We start from the raw sequence: 17,500 nt of genomic DNA, 5'->3' as shown, positions 1-17,500 counted from the left end.
TCAGTTCCCACCACACAACCCTCTTTCAAAGGTGTTTTAAAAATCACCTATTATAACTCCATCAACCCTTCTTTTAATTTAATTCCCAACAACCGTCTCACATTTGCTTATCATTCCCCTAATACTGTACACAAACAAATTGTTAATGTCCATCAAAGGTTAAAGGGTATTGAGGCTCCAAGAGTTTATAGCCTACCTTGTAAAGTTTGTGATTTAGTGTACCTTGGCCAAACCGGCAAGGATCACCAGGTTAACGGAGCAAAAAAGACCCATTAGATATGCCCAAGAAAATTCCGCTGTGTTCCAACATGTCAAATCTTGACTGTGATAAGGCCAAAATATTGTTTAAGTCCAACTACAGCTTCAGGAGAAAAATTGTTGAATTCGCCTTGATAGAAGAATATCCAAACTTGAACATCTACAAAGGTCAATGGTCCCCGAACATAATCTCACGGTTAGATATGAACCGTTTGGTTAAAAATCTTCACACTCCTGGCCCAGCTCCACACCTCTCCTGAACCCACATCCCTTCTGACCTTACATCTCTACCCACATATCCCCTCATAAGAACATAAGAATGAGGGAGACGGCAAGAGACCATCAGGCCTACATTAGGCAACCTTAATTTCATAATTACGTTTCGCTGTACGTGTATTCTTTTTAACCAGCTTTGCCATTTCGTTATATCTTGATCTAAGGTGTGATTCCCCGTTTTTTATTTTTACGTAGAGTCCTCTTTTCACTCCGATCTCATGTTTCAATCTGCCCGTCATCCATTTGGGAGTATTTATTTTTATATTACGACTGTCCCTCCGTTATGCTGTCCCGCAACCCCTTGTTACTGTCCTGTACCATTTCTCTGAATATTCATTTCCTTTTTTCGCCTACCTACCCTGTGGTGGGGGCAAAAGAATACTGAGACCAAGTATTTCCACTTGAGTCGTAAAAGGCGACAAAAAAGGGACGGGGGATGGGATTAGGAGTCCTACTACCTGTAGCCCCAAAAGGGGACATTCCTAAAAAAGAAAGTAAAATCATAAGAGGGTCTGGGAGCTTTCCAACCAGTACCCTAAGGTTTGGGTCTTTGAATGTGCGTGGATGTGGTACAGATGAGAGTTAAAGGGAAGAGATAGGTAGTATGTTTGTAAGAAGAAAGATTGATGTACTGGCTTTGAGTGAAACTAAAATGAAAGGAAAGGGCAACTGTGAGTTTGGGAGTGTAGCTGGGAGGTACTCAGGAGTGAAGAGGGGACGAGGGATAGAAGGGGGTGGCTATACTAGTAAGTGAAGAGATAAGTAAGCGGGTAGTGGAGTGGAAGGAGGTGTCATCAAGGTTGATGTGGATGAAGGTGAAGCTGGGAAAGGAGATGTGGATTTTTGTAAGTGCGTATGGGCCTGGTAGTGAGAAGAGCGTAGAGGAAAGGGAGGCTTTTTGGGTAGATATAAATGAGTGCATAGAGGGATTAGGGAGAAATGTCAATGTAGATGTGAAATGGGGAAAGAGTATGACAGAAAATTTTGAAAGTAATAAAAAATGTTTTGGAAGGAAGTTAAAAGAGGAAGAGGAGGCGAATCAAGTAGAGAAGAAAAGGTAAAAGGTGTAGATGGAGAGATGATAATGGAAGAGAAGGCAGTGAGAGGAAGGTGGGCAGAGTATTTTAGGGTTTTGCTAAATGTGAAGGAGGATAGGGAGGGAAAGGTGGTTGCAGTGGGAAGCGCTAAGAAAATGAGTGATGAGTGAGGAAAATGGAGGAGAAATAGGAAAGGATGAAGCGAAAGCAGCTGTTAAGATGATGAGAGCAGGCAAGGCACCTGGGTTGGATGGATGCCATGCAGAATGTCTGAAGAAAGGAGGTACAGTTATGGTGGACTGGCTGGTGAGGTTATCTAATGTTTGTTTAAGAGAGGGTAGAGTGCCAGAGGACTGGAGGAGTGCCTGTATAGTTCCGCTTTACAAAGGAAAGGGGGACAAGTGTGAGTGTAGTAGTTACAGAGGGATCAGCTTGTTGAGTGTAGTTGGGAAGGCTTATGGGAGGGTCTTGATTGAGAGGATTACGAGAGGAACAGAGGGAGTAATTGGTGAGGAACAGTGTGGTTTTAGGACAGGTAGGGATGTGTAGATCAGATTTTTGTGGTAAGACAAATATGTGAGAAAGCTATAGGAAAAGGTAAGGATGTTTTTTGGACTTTTATGGATCTGGAAAAGGCTTACGACAGGGTAGACAGGAATGCATTGTGGGAGGTACTGCAAATATATGGGATAGGAGGAAAGCTTCTCGGAGCTGCCAAGAGTTTTTATGAGAGTAGTAGAGCTTACGTTAGGATTAGAAATGGAGAGAGTGAATGGTTTGAGGTAAAGGTGGGACTTCGTCAGGGGTGTGTTATGTCGCCCTGGCTGTTCAATCTTTACATGGATGGGGTGGTGCGAGAGGTGAATGCAAGGGTAGTGGGTCAGGGGTTGGAGATGATTAAAGAAAATGGAGAAAAAAGGGAGGTGAGACAGCTGTTGTTTGCTGACGACACTGCGCTTGTAGCAGGATCAGAGGACGGATTGAGGAAGTTAGTGACAGAGTTTGAGAAGGTGTGTGAAAGAAGGAAGATGAAGATAAATGTGGGCAAAAGTAAGGTGATGAGATGTACAAGGGGAGAGAGTGACAGTAGGCTGGAAGTGAGCATTATGGGTGAGAGACTGGAGGAAGTGGATAGTTTCAGATACTTAGGTGCGAATGTGACAGGAAAGGGAGGAGTGGGGGTGGAGGTAGAATGTAGATTGAGAGAAGCGAGTAAATACCTTGGTGGATTAAAAAGTGTAATGAGAAATAGACATCTGGGAATGGATGCTAAGAGGAGGTTATATGAAGGAGTGATTGTGCCAACAGCAATGTACAGGGCAGAAACATGGAACATGAGAGAGGAAGAGAGAAGGAGTTTGAATGTCTTTGAGATGAAATGACTGAGAAGTATGATAGGGGTTACGAGGCTAGATAGAGTGAGAAATGAGGAGGTGAGGAGGAGAACAGGGGTGGAAAGGGAGCTGGGAGGTAGGGTTTGATGAAAGAGTATTAGGATGGTTTGGACACATGGAAAGAATGAATGAAGAAAGATTAGTAAAAGAAGTGTGGAAGGCGGAGGAGGTGGAAGGAGTGAATATGAGGGGGCGTCCTAGGATGAGATGGATGGATGGGGTGAAAGGGGCTTTACAAAAGAGAGGAATGTCTGTAGAGGAAGGACGGGAGAGGACAGAAGATAGGGGTGAATGGAGAAGGGTTGTGTATAGATGAGGCTGTGATGCATGAGGGGGAGTGGGTGGGGGATGGGGGGTGAGGAAGTATGTATGAGAAAAATTTTGACGCAGTCCGAAGGAATTTCTCCCCGTCTTCTCCTTTTCTGCATGAGGGGACGGAGAGGGGGGGTCGCCGAATTTATGAAGCGGCCTTGCTGTGGATGTGCTGTGTCTTGCGACACTGCTTCTGACCCAGGGCAGTGGACAGGATGTAGGGATGAGCCGTCATCCAGGAGGTGCCAAGATAGGAGGGAGGGAAGAGGGTGGAGGGGAGTGGAATATATGGGAAATGAAATGGGTGGGAATGATTTCTATGCCTTTTTCTTTTTGGCTACCCCCCGTGTAAGGGGCGAAAAAGCCTCTGGTATATGTATGTATGTATGTATGTATGTATGTATGTATGTATGTATGTATGTACTATTTTTCCGTATTGACTTCAAGGGGATAAATGTATTTTGTGCATTAATAATTAGATCAGTTAGATTGCTATACATTTCATCCAAATTGCTGACCTGTCTGTTGAGCCCCGGCCCCCAAGTGACCTGACACAAGGTATGCATATTCCCCTCCGTGACCCGACCCCTGGTCAACTACCGAGACCTGACCCCGTCGACAATGCCCGAAACGTTCGAAAAGTCCTTATAACATTTCATATTCAATTTCAAATAGGTTTTTATATTGTCAAAGTTTGCTCTCCTGAAGTCTGGTACTTGAACGTTATTCGTACTTTTTAATTTTTCCCAAATAATATTAAATCTTATTTCTTGATGATCGCTAGAGCCTAAATATCTCCCACTTCTACGTTACTCATTTGGTGCTTATTATTAGTTAAAAGTAAGTCCAGAGTATTTTCTCCCCTCCTAGGATCGGTAATCACTTGTTTTAGAAAATTATCCTGCACCACATCTAGGAATATCTTTGTTTCCTGATTTCCTATTAAAGTTTCCCAGTCAATGTTTCTATAATTAAAATCTCCCATGATCACAACGTTTTTGTATTGGGACGCTCTGTGAATTTCATGAATCAGTCTGCTCAATACTGAGGTTAGGAGGTCTATACAAGACGCCAATAATAACTTTCTTGTTCTTGCCTATAATCTCTACCCAAATAGATTCCGTACAGTCCTCTTCCTTAATCGAATTGTTGATAATACAGTTTATTGTACTTTTAACGAAAAGTGCTACACCTCCCCCCACTCCTGCCAACCCCATCCTTATGAAAAAAACTTATATCCTTCTATTTCGATTTCCGGAAGGAAATGTTTATCAGCCATGTTGATCCAGGATTCAGTAATAGCTATAATATCGAAATTCTCTACGCATGCTTTACCTCGCAGCAAATCAATTTTGTTAATTATGCTTCTGCTATTTGTATAGTAAACTTTAAGTTTATCTTCCCTCCACCTGCTTTGGTGATTCTTTTCACAGTCCCTCTCTAAGTTGTTTCTATTGCCTAAACTATATTCCGATACTCCCCCCCCCCTACTCCCACGTAATCTACCCGAAAAAACCCTGTAGGATGCCTACTTCTCGCTCAAGGGATTCAGCAAGGAGCCGAAATCCTCTGGGCGACAAGTGCACCCCGTCCCTTGTATATAGATGATTCTTACCGTAAAAGCGGTCCCAGTTGTCGACAAATGCCCATCCATTGGCCTTACAATGTTTTGCCAGCCTGCAATTCATTGCAATAGCCCTGGAATGCCACATGCCTCCAACTCTACGCCTCGGAAGAATTCCACATAAAACACGAACACCTCCCTTATTCCTAATCTTGTCTAGCGCATCCCGGAACCGCGCAAACAATTCCTCATTCCCTAACTTACCTATATCATTGCCTCCGGCACTTAAGCAAACAACAGGGTCCTTACCTTACCCTACTAAACACTCTTCAATCCTATCTCTAACATCTATTATCACCGCGCCAGGGAAACATACCTGCGTCCTATGTTTCCTATTTTTATCGCAGAAAGCCCTGTAAAAGTACCTCACTTGACTGTCTCCTACAACCAAAATCTTACCTGTGGGCAGGGATCCAGCGTCTGCCCTTCCCTTCTTCTCTTGAATTTTATTTGTTTCTTCTTCCTGCAGATTTGCTAGTGCTTGAAACGAGTTCTTGCGATCGAGCGGGGCTGGTGAGGATTTTTTCCACTTTTCCGCGTCTTATTTTTCGCCGTTTTACATCCAGGCTCATAGCTAGTTTTGTCTTCCGTATTTTGGGCCTTCGAGTGGAAAATTCTATTCTCCTCTTTAAAGCACTTTAAAGCATCCTCCAAGGCTTCAATTCTACTAAGTAGAGATTGTACCTCATCGGCGCTGAACACATTAGCACAACCACTCGCCATATCACTAATTGAAGCAGCTACCCGGATGACCTGACCTGAGAGACGGAATGTCTTGTGTCTAGCTATGCCTGTTCCTCCTCCACTTACATCGCAATTGTATCTATGTGTCTATCATTTCTTGTAACCTGTACTTTCCTGAAGAGGGCTATAGCTATTAGCCGAAATATAAAAGTTATACTTTCTTCTAAGTTTCCTTTTATTCCGACTGTGAGTTCTTCGTGATTATTTTTTCAAATGTGCCATTACATTTTGACCAAGTGATATACATATATATATATATATATATATATATATATATATATATATATATATATATATATATATATAAATGATGAAGGTGGGAAAAGAAGCCACGGGTCTAGTTCCGAGTTTTTTATTTTATTCCTGACCGGTTTCGCTCTATGCTTTTGAAGAAGCATAGAGCGAAACCGGTCAGGACTTCTTTTTCTCCTTCACCAACTTGTCACAATGTCTCAGCATATATATATAAGTATATACCGTATATACATATGTAAATATATATATATATATATAATTATATATATAATCTTATACCGTATATACACACACATATATATATATATATATATACTATATATATGTATACATATATATATATATATTATATACATATATATATACATATATATATATACACATATATATACACTATATATAAATATGTATACACACACACACATATATATAATATATATATATATACATCCACACATATATATACATATATATATATATTCTATATATATATATGTACATACATATATACTTATATATGTGTACTATATCTATATCTATATATATACATATATATATATATATATATACATATATGTACATACATATATACTTATATATGTGTACTTTATCTATATATATACATATATATATATATATATATATATATATATATATATATATATACATCTACACGCACACATGCACAGGCCATAAGTTGTCTTGAAGACCAAGAAACGAGGACGCCTTTTCTGCGGAGAGTCGAGCTCACTTTTGCAGAAGAATGCACATAATGTTTGCCCGCGATGATGGATGAAGACCTGAGCGGTGCTTCCAAGCCTCCCGAAGTCGGTCGAGAACTTCGGGGTCGGATACTCCAAGGGCGAGGCTGTGCGCGTAGAGACTCCCCGGGGTACAGACAGATGAGGAGAGGAGCTTTTCTGCACTTGGTTAATGTGTTTCAGCATAAAAACGGTGTAGGTTTTCTTGTAATTAATAATGATGAATAATAAATGATTGTCAGTTATTCACTTCATAAAAGACATAAACAAGACTATTCATTTCTTCGTTTGTGATGAATTGCTCTCCGGAGGCTTTCTTCGTCTTCGTTTATGGTTTTTAAGAATAATCTTCACGAAGTGTCTGAAAAACCTGGCACTTCGGTCGTGCAACAGAAAGTAAGACTCGACGACCCCTGGTCAGGGTCGATCTCAGCAATAAATTTATCGTTGAGTGGTCGTTGTTTATGAGGTGGTAATTGAAAGATTCGACTTGTAGCTACACACTCAATGGCTTTCATCAAATCTAGTTTATTTGTATGATGAGTTGGCACGGTGTTGCGTTGATGCTACGAAGGGTTGGAAGTCTCCCTCTCTCTCTCTCTCTCTCTCTCTCTCTCTCTCTCTCTCTCTCTCTCTCTCTCTCTCTCTCTCTCTCTCTCTCTCTCTCTCCGCCATTCTTTCTCTTTTTTTCTGAAATGATGAGACTCTACAGAACATCCTTATGAAGTAACTAAAGAAAAAATCGTGTGTATACGAATGTGTGTTCATATACGAGCATGTGTGTGTATGTACTAATGCATGTTAACGTGTTTGAACACGTGTGCGTCTGAGCGCGCGCGTGTGCGTGTGTGTGCGTGCGTGCGTATGTATGTGTGTGTGTGTGTGTGTGTGTGTGTGTGTGTGTGTGTGTGTGTGTGTGTGTGTGTGTGTGTGTGTGTGTGAGTGTGTGTGTGTGCGTGCGTGCATGTGTGTGTGTTTGCGTGCGCGCGCGCATACACTTACTGATGCATTGTATGAAGTGAAAAGGTGGTGGCGATCGAATCAAAGATGACTGCTGAAGATGAGAAGAATGATAACGATAACGATTATGATGACGATGACGATGGCGATGGCGATAACCGTAACGTTAGCGACAGCAATGATCTCCGATATCGCAAAGTAGACACACGTCGGGCAACCACGCTGAACAGAAATCACAATTTTTCAAAACACAAAAGTTGTACAAAACGAGAGATATTTAATGTACCGTAGAACTTTTGAGCCACCCTGTATCTCAAACTATCATGACATTGATGTCTAAAAAATTTTTTTTTTTGTCATCTTTAAGATAAACTGCACTTTATCTTACAGAAATGACTGTATATCAACTGGAAAACTTACTGGAAAACGACGGTCCTCATATTCAGAAAAATAAATAGATAAATAAATAAATAAATTAATTAATAAAATAGAATAAAGAATAAAATTTCCGGACACCGGAAGCACATTTTACTATATTTTCGAGAAAACAATTTCTGTTCCGAATAACAGAATTTCCAAATCTTAGGATTCCATTAAAGAGAACTGTTTATAATTACAATTAGTTGTAATACCAGAACATGATATTTGGTAGTGGTGTTCTTATCCCCAACAACAGGACGCACCTAAATATTAGGAAAGGATAGTTCTAAAAAAGATACTTTCGAAGTTTTCGTAAATTAGGCCTTCTTTATAAGACATTCATTTGTCTTCAAACATAAAACAATATTGCGTAAATCTGATATACAGTAACCCTGGTCCGTAGGGGTATGCACCGTTAAAACCTTTAGATTATATGTTTTGATCTACACTAATCAAACTGACGATTCAGTACATCGACCTGTATACATTACCCTGATCCGTAGGGGTGCATTGAAGTCTGAACACTTCTTACGAAGGGTGACGTGTAGCCATGGAGAGGGACCATTTACTTCAGATGCTTCCCAACAGTCATCAACTTTGATCATTCTTCTCCCCCCCCACACACACACGCACCACCATCAACCCACCTGCGAGAGCTTCTGCTCCACTTATCACACTTTAACACCATTGCGAAACGACTTTCCGTGCGCGGCTCTCCCCGCTTATGGTCCAGGAGACTTGGCACAAGACGATCCGTGTCGAAGCCCTGGTATTGGCGTCAGCACTTCGAGGAGTGGCCCTAGATGAGGTCTACCTAACTTCTTGGGTCTTCTGTTCTTTGTAGATTGATGTATGTCCTCACTGATCCTTACTGCATCTATTTCTCTCTCTCTCTCTCTCTCTCTCTCTCTCTCTCTCTCTCTCTCTCTCTCTCTCTCTCTCTCTCTCTCTCTCTCCCTACACACACACACACACACACACAGACATACACACACACACATACACACACACACATATATATTATATATATTACAAAGGATTACAAAGGCGGAGCATGCCGACAGGAGACCTTTTGATCCATATTTAGGTCGGATGCAAAAAAAAAAAAAAAAAAATCATATTAACAATAAATAAAAACTATAATAATGTAAATAACAAATAAAATACATAAACAAATGCATAGGTATAGTTAAAATAATAAACAAACATGTAAATAGTAAATGATAATAAATTGACATATAACTAATAATAAATTAAAATCAGACAGACAAATTATAACAAAACAAAAACAAATAATATAATATAAATCATAATCCTTACAGCATCTTACTTAGGTATTTATCTAAATTATTCTTAAAGCTTCGAACTGAACTACATTGCACTACCTGTGCAGGAAGTTTATTCCATTCATTAACTACACGGTTGGCAAAGTTGTTTCTACCTACTTCCAAATTGAATCTATTTCCGGACAGTTTGAGACCATTGTTTCTTGTCTGATTCTCATTCAATGTGAAAATTTGGTCACTTTTGATGTTGTCAATTCCCTTTAAAATCTTAAAGACCTGTATCAAGTCACCTCTGAGTCTACGCTTTTTTAGGGAAAACAGATTCATGTGCTTAAGTCGATTTTCGTATGATTTATTTTTGATATTTGGAATCAGTTTTGTGGCTCGCCGTTGTACTTTTTCCAGTCTGTCAATGTCTTTAATGAGATTCGGTGACCATACGGAAACAGCATATTCCAAATGGGGACGAACTAACGATTTATATAGCTTGTTAATGAGTGATGGACTTTTGAAATCAAAAGATCGCGCAATCAATCCCAGAATCTTATTTGCTTTCTCAGAGGCTGAAATACACTGCTTGGATGATTTGAGGTCGTTACTGATAATTACGCCGAGATCTTTTTCACTATCCACTTTTGTTAACGAATTTCAAATAACTTGTAATCGTACTTACTGTTATTTTTACCTATGTGCATTACCTTGCATTTACTTGTGTTAAATTTCATTAGCCACTTTTCAGACCATTGCTGTAATTTATCTAAATCTTCTTGAATATCTAATTGGTTTGGGTGATCATTTGCCACTCCGCACAGTTTTGTATCATCAGCAAATTTGGAAACAGTAGATTTTAGTCCATGGTCTAGATCATTTATATATACTATGAATAGAAGTGGCCCAAGAACGGAACCCTGAGGAACTCCAGTTGCAACACTTTTCCATCCAGAAGTTTTTCCATTTAAAACAACTCTCTGTTTTCGACCTTTCAACCAATTACTAGTCCAACCTAATAGGCTACCACTTATTCCATGCAAAGCTAATTTAGTAAGTAGTCTTTCGTGTGGGACGGTATCAAAAGCTTTTCCAAAGTCTAGATATATTAAACCTATATTGTTTCTTTTGTCATAATTCGAGATAACTGTGTTGTAGAATTCGAGTAAGTTAGTCACGCAAGAACGTTTCCGTGTGTGTGTGTGTGTGTGTGTGTGTATATATGTATATATGTATATATGTATATATGTATATATATATATATATATACATATATATATATGTGTGTGTATATATGTATATATATGTATATGTATATATATATATATATGTATATATATATGTATATATATACATATATATGTATATGTATATATATATACATATATATATACATATATATATATATATATACATATACATATATATACATATATACACACACATATATATATATGTATATATATATATATACATGTATATCTTACACACACACACACACACACACACACACGTGTGAGGCAAAGGGTCGAATGAACACGTGTGAGTGGATACGTGTACGTTTGTGTGTATGTACCTGTGTGCCAATATTTATATACGACATCAGTGCCTCAAGCGAGACAAGGAGTTAACTAGACCATGTTCGGTCTCTCCACTCAAACGAATACAGTCTTCTTTTCTTGAAAATTTTATCCCCCCTTTTTTAAGACTTTTTTTTTATATATATATACTTTTTTAACTCCTTTCTTGAAGAACTTTTCCCTTTCTCTTTGTCTCCTCTTGCCATTCTTTTCCTCTGTCAGGCACGCACAGGTAGGCTACCGGGATCAAACTTGGCATAGTTTTCACTCTCCTCACAGCATTCTCCGTTTTGTTTTTGTTTTTTTCGACACATAGAGTTCTTGAGATCCGATATTAATGTGTGGGCTCCATGCGGATTCTTGTGTTACTGCCATAAACCTTTGATTTGTGTCTTTCTGTTTAGTATGTGGAAATGTTATTACGTCTGGAAGTCATTACAAACAAAGGATTACAAAGGAGAAGCATGCCGACAGAAGACATTTTGGTCCATAACTACCGGTAGGTCGGATGCGAAAAAAATTATAATGATAAATAAATAAATAAATAAATAAATAAATAAATAAAAATTATAATATAATAAATAAAATAAATAAACAAATAAATAGGTAAAGTTGAATAATAAACAGGTAAATAGTAAATAATAAATTGACAGATAACTAATAATAAACGATAATCAACCAAATAATAATAAACAATAACAAAAAATAAATAATATAAAATAAATGGCAGTCATTACAGCATCTTGCTTAGGTGTTTATCTAAATGAATCTTAAAGCTTCGAACTGAACTACATTGCACTGCCTTTGCAGGAAGTCTATTCTATTCATTAACTACTCGGTTGGCGAAGTTGTTTCTACCCACTTCCAAATTAGATCTATTTCCTATCTTGTCGGATTTACACTTAATGTGAAACTTTTGTCACTTTTGATGTTGTCAATTCGTTTTAGAATCTTAAAGACCTGTATCAAGTCACCTCTGAGTCTACGCTTTTTTAGGGAAAATAGATTCATATGTTTTAGTCGATTTTCGTATGATTTATTTTTTATATTTGGGATCAGTTTTGTGGCTCGCCGTTGTACTTTTTCCAATCTGCCAATGTCTCTAATGAGATTCGGTGACCATACGGAAACAGCATATTCTAACGATTTCTATAGCTTGTTAATGAGAGATGGACTTTTGAAGTCAAAAGATTGCGCAATCAGTACTAGAATCTTATTTATTTTCTCAAAGGCTGAAATACACTGCTTAGATGATTTGAGATCGTTAGTGATAATTACGCCGAGATTATTTTCACTATCCACTTCTGTTAATGAATTTCCAAATAACTTGTAATCGCACTTACTGTTATTTTTACCTGTGTGCATAACTTTGCATTTACTTGTGTTAAATTTCACTAGCCACTTTTCAGACCATTGCTGTAGTATATCTAACTCTTCTTGAATATTTAATTGGTTTAAGTGATCATTTGCCATTCTGCACAGTTTTGTATCATCAGCAAATTTGGAGACAATAGATTTCAGTCCGTGGTCTATATCATTTATATATACTATGAATAGAAATGGCCCAAGAATGGAACCCTGAGGAACTCCACTCGTAACATTTTTTCATCTAGAAGTTTTGCCATTTAGAACAACTTTCCGTTTTCGATCGTTTAACCAATTACTAATCCAACTTAATAGGATACCACTTATTCGTTGTGAAGATAATTTAGTAAGTAGTCTTTCGTGAGGGACAGTATCAAAAGCTTTTGCAATGTCTGGATATTTTAAATCTATATTGTTTCTTTTTTCATAATTCGAGATGACTGTGTTGTAGAATTTGAGTTAGTCACACATGAACGTTTCCGTCTGAATATTGGACCTGCAAGTTCCACAAATGCTTTTGGCAAAGAAAATGGACAACAGTTTTTGCACCAGTTTACAATGGGCATGTAAACATAAACCTTTTTTTCTATTATTTCTTTGGCATATGGTATTTCCAAAATGAAGCCTGTTGTTTTTATTTTCATGCTAACCATAATTAAATCTAGAATGCTCAATATAACAAAGAAAATATAAATATATTCATGAATTATGCATATAATCAGATCTATACGTCACTTCTATGTATATGAGTAATTCCACTACTAGACACAAACTATGAAATTCTCCATGGAATTAATCAGGGGAGAAGTTCACTTCACCCGAAACCGTCATCACTTACGTCCTACATACTTGGATAGCTAGTGCAAATAACAATTGTAAGACAGCTCTTACAAAGATTAAGTTATTAAATAAAAATCTTTCCAACCACCCACTCTTCTTCGCTCGCCATCGACCAACCCTAGATACCCCCCCCCCCCTCCCGGAGACGAAGGGTACTTTCACACTCGTGAAAGCAGAAACCCCAAGAGACAACGCTCACACCTTATTTAGGAATTGTCATGAAGACCCAACACAGCGGGGAAGAACATGACTTAGCAGGTCGGAGCTTCCGCCGCCGCGCGAATTAATATTTGGTTTCGTGACCGCATGCCAGCTCGGGCGAAGGACCCAGCTGAACCATCCTCGGCAAGGCATCTGCTCCATTTCCTCCACTGACCATAAGCCCTGTTACGTAACGTCCTATGGCTTCGTTTCTGGTCACCCGAGGCAACTTGTGGTAAAATAGAAATATTTGATATTTGAATAATTATCAAACTAATTTTAGTATAACTGTTACACGTATACACGGATACACGCACACACACACACACACACACACACACACACACACACACACACACACACACACACACACACACACACACACACACACTCGTACACGGGAATAAATTCTTGGGAGAAACCTGCAATCAGTGGATAACATAAACCTTTAACAACACTTCACAGAAGCGGAAGTTCAAGCAGCACCGAGCTTCAAGACAAACATAATAACATCTCAAGCAACATTCTCCGCACCAACCCAGAAACTGAAGACCAGCTCATCATCTGTTCCAACACAAAAAAAAAAGAATAATACATAAATAAATAAATAGATAATAAAAAAGTACCTACATTTTACCTCCCTCTTTTCAAGAAGTCAACGGCATATATTAAATTGATTAACCCCACCCCACACCAGTATATTTTCTATGATTCTTTCTGGAAGTCTTTCTTTCCATCTCAAAAGACTAATAGAATAGATAAAGAAATAAATATATATTGATAAACATATAACCCAATCTATGGGTAATACTGTGACAACATACACACAAACCCGGATTTTTTTTCATGTTTATGTATGTGTACAAGTATTTGTGTGTGTAATTCACCATGGTCTTGGATCACGTGTTGGACTCGTGTACGACAGCTACTACCCTCCCAGATGAGAACTCTGAGCTCATGTATGACCTATCTATGGGTAATGTTGTGACCTCACTCACACACACACACACACACACACACACAAGACTCCCCGTCCACGAGTTGGAGTAACGGCTCGCAGCACAGCGATACTGAAATTATTTCAGCCCTAGGAGGGATTCGAACTCGGACCTCTGGGTTAGCTGTTGCAAACGACCACTGCGCCGCCGAGCCGTGTGTGTGTGTGTGTGTGTGTGTGTGTGTGTGTGTGTGTGTGTGTGTGTGTGTGTGTGTGTGTGTGTGTGTGTGTGTGTGTGTGTGTGTGTGTGTGTGTGTGTGTGTGTGTGTGTGTGTGGTTATCTAATTTATTATACGGGAAGGGGAGCTATGCTCGTAGTGACCCGTCTTTGTATCTCGCAAAATAGTTTGTGCGTGCGTGTGTGTGCGTGTGTATGTGTGTGTGTGTGTGTGTGTGTGTGTGTGTGTGTGTGTGTGTGTGTGTGTGTGTGTGTGTGTGTGTGTGTGTGTGTGTGTGTGTGTGTGTGTCTACGTGTGTGCGTGCGTGTGTGTGTGTGTGTGTGTGTGTGTGTGTGTGTGTGTGTGTGTGTGTGTGTGTGTGTGTGTGTGTGTGTGTGTGTGTGTGTGTGTGTGTGTGTGTGTGTGTGTGTGTGTGTGTGTGTGTGTGTGTGTTTACCTAGTCGTATTATACGGGAAGGGGAGCTATGCTCATAGAGACCCGTCTTTGTATCTCGTAACATCTAGTTTGCGCGCGCGCGTGTGTGTGTGTGTGTGTGTGTGTGTGTGTGTGTGTGTGTGTGTGTGTGTGTGTGTGTGTGTGTGTGTGTGTGTGTGTGTGTGTGTGTGTGTGTGTGTCCTGCGTCTCTATCTGTGAATCTGTGCGTAAATAAAATTTGCAAGGTGAAGGCACGTCAAGAGAATTGATGGCAAACGACCTAATTTTCCCTATGACTCATGCACATTGAGACTTCGCTGAAACTGTGTACAGGATGTGAACATCGAGGTGGACAAAGGACATGAGCTTCCACGGGGAACGAGAGAGTAATGTCCTCGTTATCAAAATTTACTAGAACGCGTGGTGCCCCGCCTTGCACTCTTGCAACGAAAGCTCCAATCCATGAATATTATTTGCTTACAAAAACAACTCGGTTTGGTGCTTTCTCTGTTTCCAACCAATCTAATTCGTTTGAGGGGAAACCCTAGAAGACCAGAAGGAAGATTTTTTTTTTTTTTTTTTTTTTTGCAGAGCGTGCGGAACGCAAGGGTTTCTGGGACTGCAGCGAGTGGCATATATACATTTATATATATATATATATATATATATATATATATACATATATATATACATATATATATATATATACTGTATATATATATACATATATATATATATATATACATATATACATACTGAAAAAGATAACGTGTTTGACTGGAAAGCTGTTGCAAAAGGAGTGAGTAAACAAATGATAAGAAATAGAATATTAAAAAAGATAAATAAATCAATCAATTAATCAATTAACTAATAAGCACAAATTAATGAAAAATACTGATAAATACATGAATAATAGGTTAATAAATAAGTAAATAAATAAGAATATTAACAAATAGATGAACAAGTATAAATAAGTAAATATATAAATAATCACATTAACAATTGCATAAGATGTATCAATAGGTGTATAAATAGCAGAATACATAACGAATAAGTAGATAATTAGATAACATTTTGTAAATATGTGTGGTGTTTGGAATTTTATATATACTTGAGTTTCCTTTTTTTTTTTTTTTTCTATTGCCACTACCTTTGCTTTGGCTGGCGTCGGGCAATTCTATTCAACCAGAGAAAATCTTATCAGCGGTGAAAGGGTTAGGTCACTGTCGAAATGCGCTACATTTGACTGATTCTTCAGAAATTATGTCACCTAATGGATGTACCTCGAAGGGGAGGGTGTTTGTTTCTACATACATTGTGGTCAAATCTGCGCTTAGCAATTTCGTTCCATTGTTTCTTGCTGTAACCGAGTTGTACATATATCTTACGAGTCTTTATATATATATATATATATATATATATATATATACATATATATATATACATATATATATATATATATATATACTGTATATATACAAAGATATATATATATATATATATATATATATATATATATAGATATATATATATATATATATATATACATTTTAGAAAGGGACGCACGAAAGAATATGTTCCATTACCAGGACTTCATTACTGGCACCACCCTGCAACAAATGGCATCCACCACTCTCTTTGTGGGAAAGAGCATCCTGGAGGGGGGTTATCGGGGGTGTTTGACTTGGGGGGGAGTCGTGATTTACGCGCGAAAGTTGCTATGACACAAGTCGACTTGGCAAAAGAGGCAGGGAAGGAGGGAGGGAGGGAGGGAGAGGGGTCTGTGTGCACCAGAACACGTGCTTCTGTGATTACACACGCCCCAAATGCACGCCTGTGCACACGCCCGAGAGGTGTACACAGACACACGCATGCACGCTCACCCGTGGAAGGACGCGTGTACGTACGAACATACACCTACTCTCTCCCCAGCTGGGTCCGATTCCTCAGGAACCTCTATGCGTCAGTAGTTAGTGAGCTGTCTTCGAAGTCGCACGAAGCTCCCGGGTCCCCCGAAATTTTTTAAAGAACCTCTTGGACGTTCCGGAAAGCTCCTTCCCTGGGACCCTTTCCCTTTGACCCAGATCTTCGGTACCGCCGGGAACTAGTTTTCTTTTTATTCCCAAGTGAAATAAAAAAAATCGGAAAGAGTCTTCTGAAAAAGAGAGGTTTTTCGAAGTTATTTCTTTGAGGGTGTCACGAAAAATGTCTTCACGGGTCGCTTACGGTGCTCTTTTTTTGTTCCTCTCGGTGATGACAACGATGACCAATGAAGCCTACTCCCCCTTCCCCGTGATTGAGGGGCATTTTGAGGGCAAACCCTACAGAGGACGAGACATCAGGGTCTACAGAAAACCCTCAACCACCTACTCCTCGCCATCGTCCTCGCACTCGTCCTTCGTTTCTCAAGAAGCGTCAGATAGGCTGGATTCGGAGGATCTCTCGAGTTCAAATGAGACCTTAGAGCTGCCCTACACGGGGCTTCTGGATCAGCTGGGTCTCGCCCTCCAAGACACCCTTGAGAAGAAGAAGAGACTTGAGATGGATGGCGTAGGCGAGGTGGTATCCGGGAGGGCCATCGGCGGAAGCAGCAGCAATAAACACGAAA

The 17,500-nt window shown here is 39.2% G+C and overlaps 1 protein-coding gene across 1 annotated transcript in view; it reads left to right on the top strand.

Moving 5' to 3' along the window:
- Positions 1–16,719: 16,719 nt before the first annotated feature.
- dsx-c73A (doublesex cognate 73A) overlaps positions 16,720–17,500 on the top strand; it is a 128,999-nt gene continuing 128,218 nt past the window's right edge. Inside the window, exon 1 of the mRNA XM_076186110.1 lies at positions 16,720–17,500. This exon is cut by the window's right edge and continues 8 nt beyond it. Within this exon, the coding sequence (XP_076042225.1) occupies positions 17,098–17,500 (403 nt within the window). The 5' untranslated portion in view covers positions 16,720–17,097.

The sequence above is a fragment of the Oratosquilla oratoria genome, chromosome 6, assembly GCF_046742065.1.
Source record: "Oratosquilla oratoria isolate Oo_2021 chromosome 6, ASM4674206v1, whole genome shotgun sequence".
NCBI classification, from domain to species: Eukaryota; Metazoa; Arthropoda; class Malacostraca; order Stomatopoda; family Squillidae; genus Oratosquilla; species Oratosquilla oratoria.
This window is presented reverse-complemented; position numbering and strand designations above follow the sequence as displayed.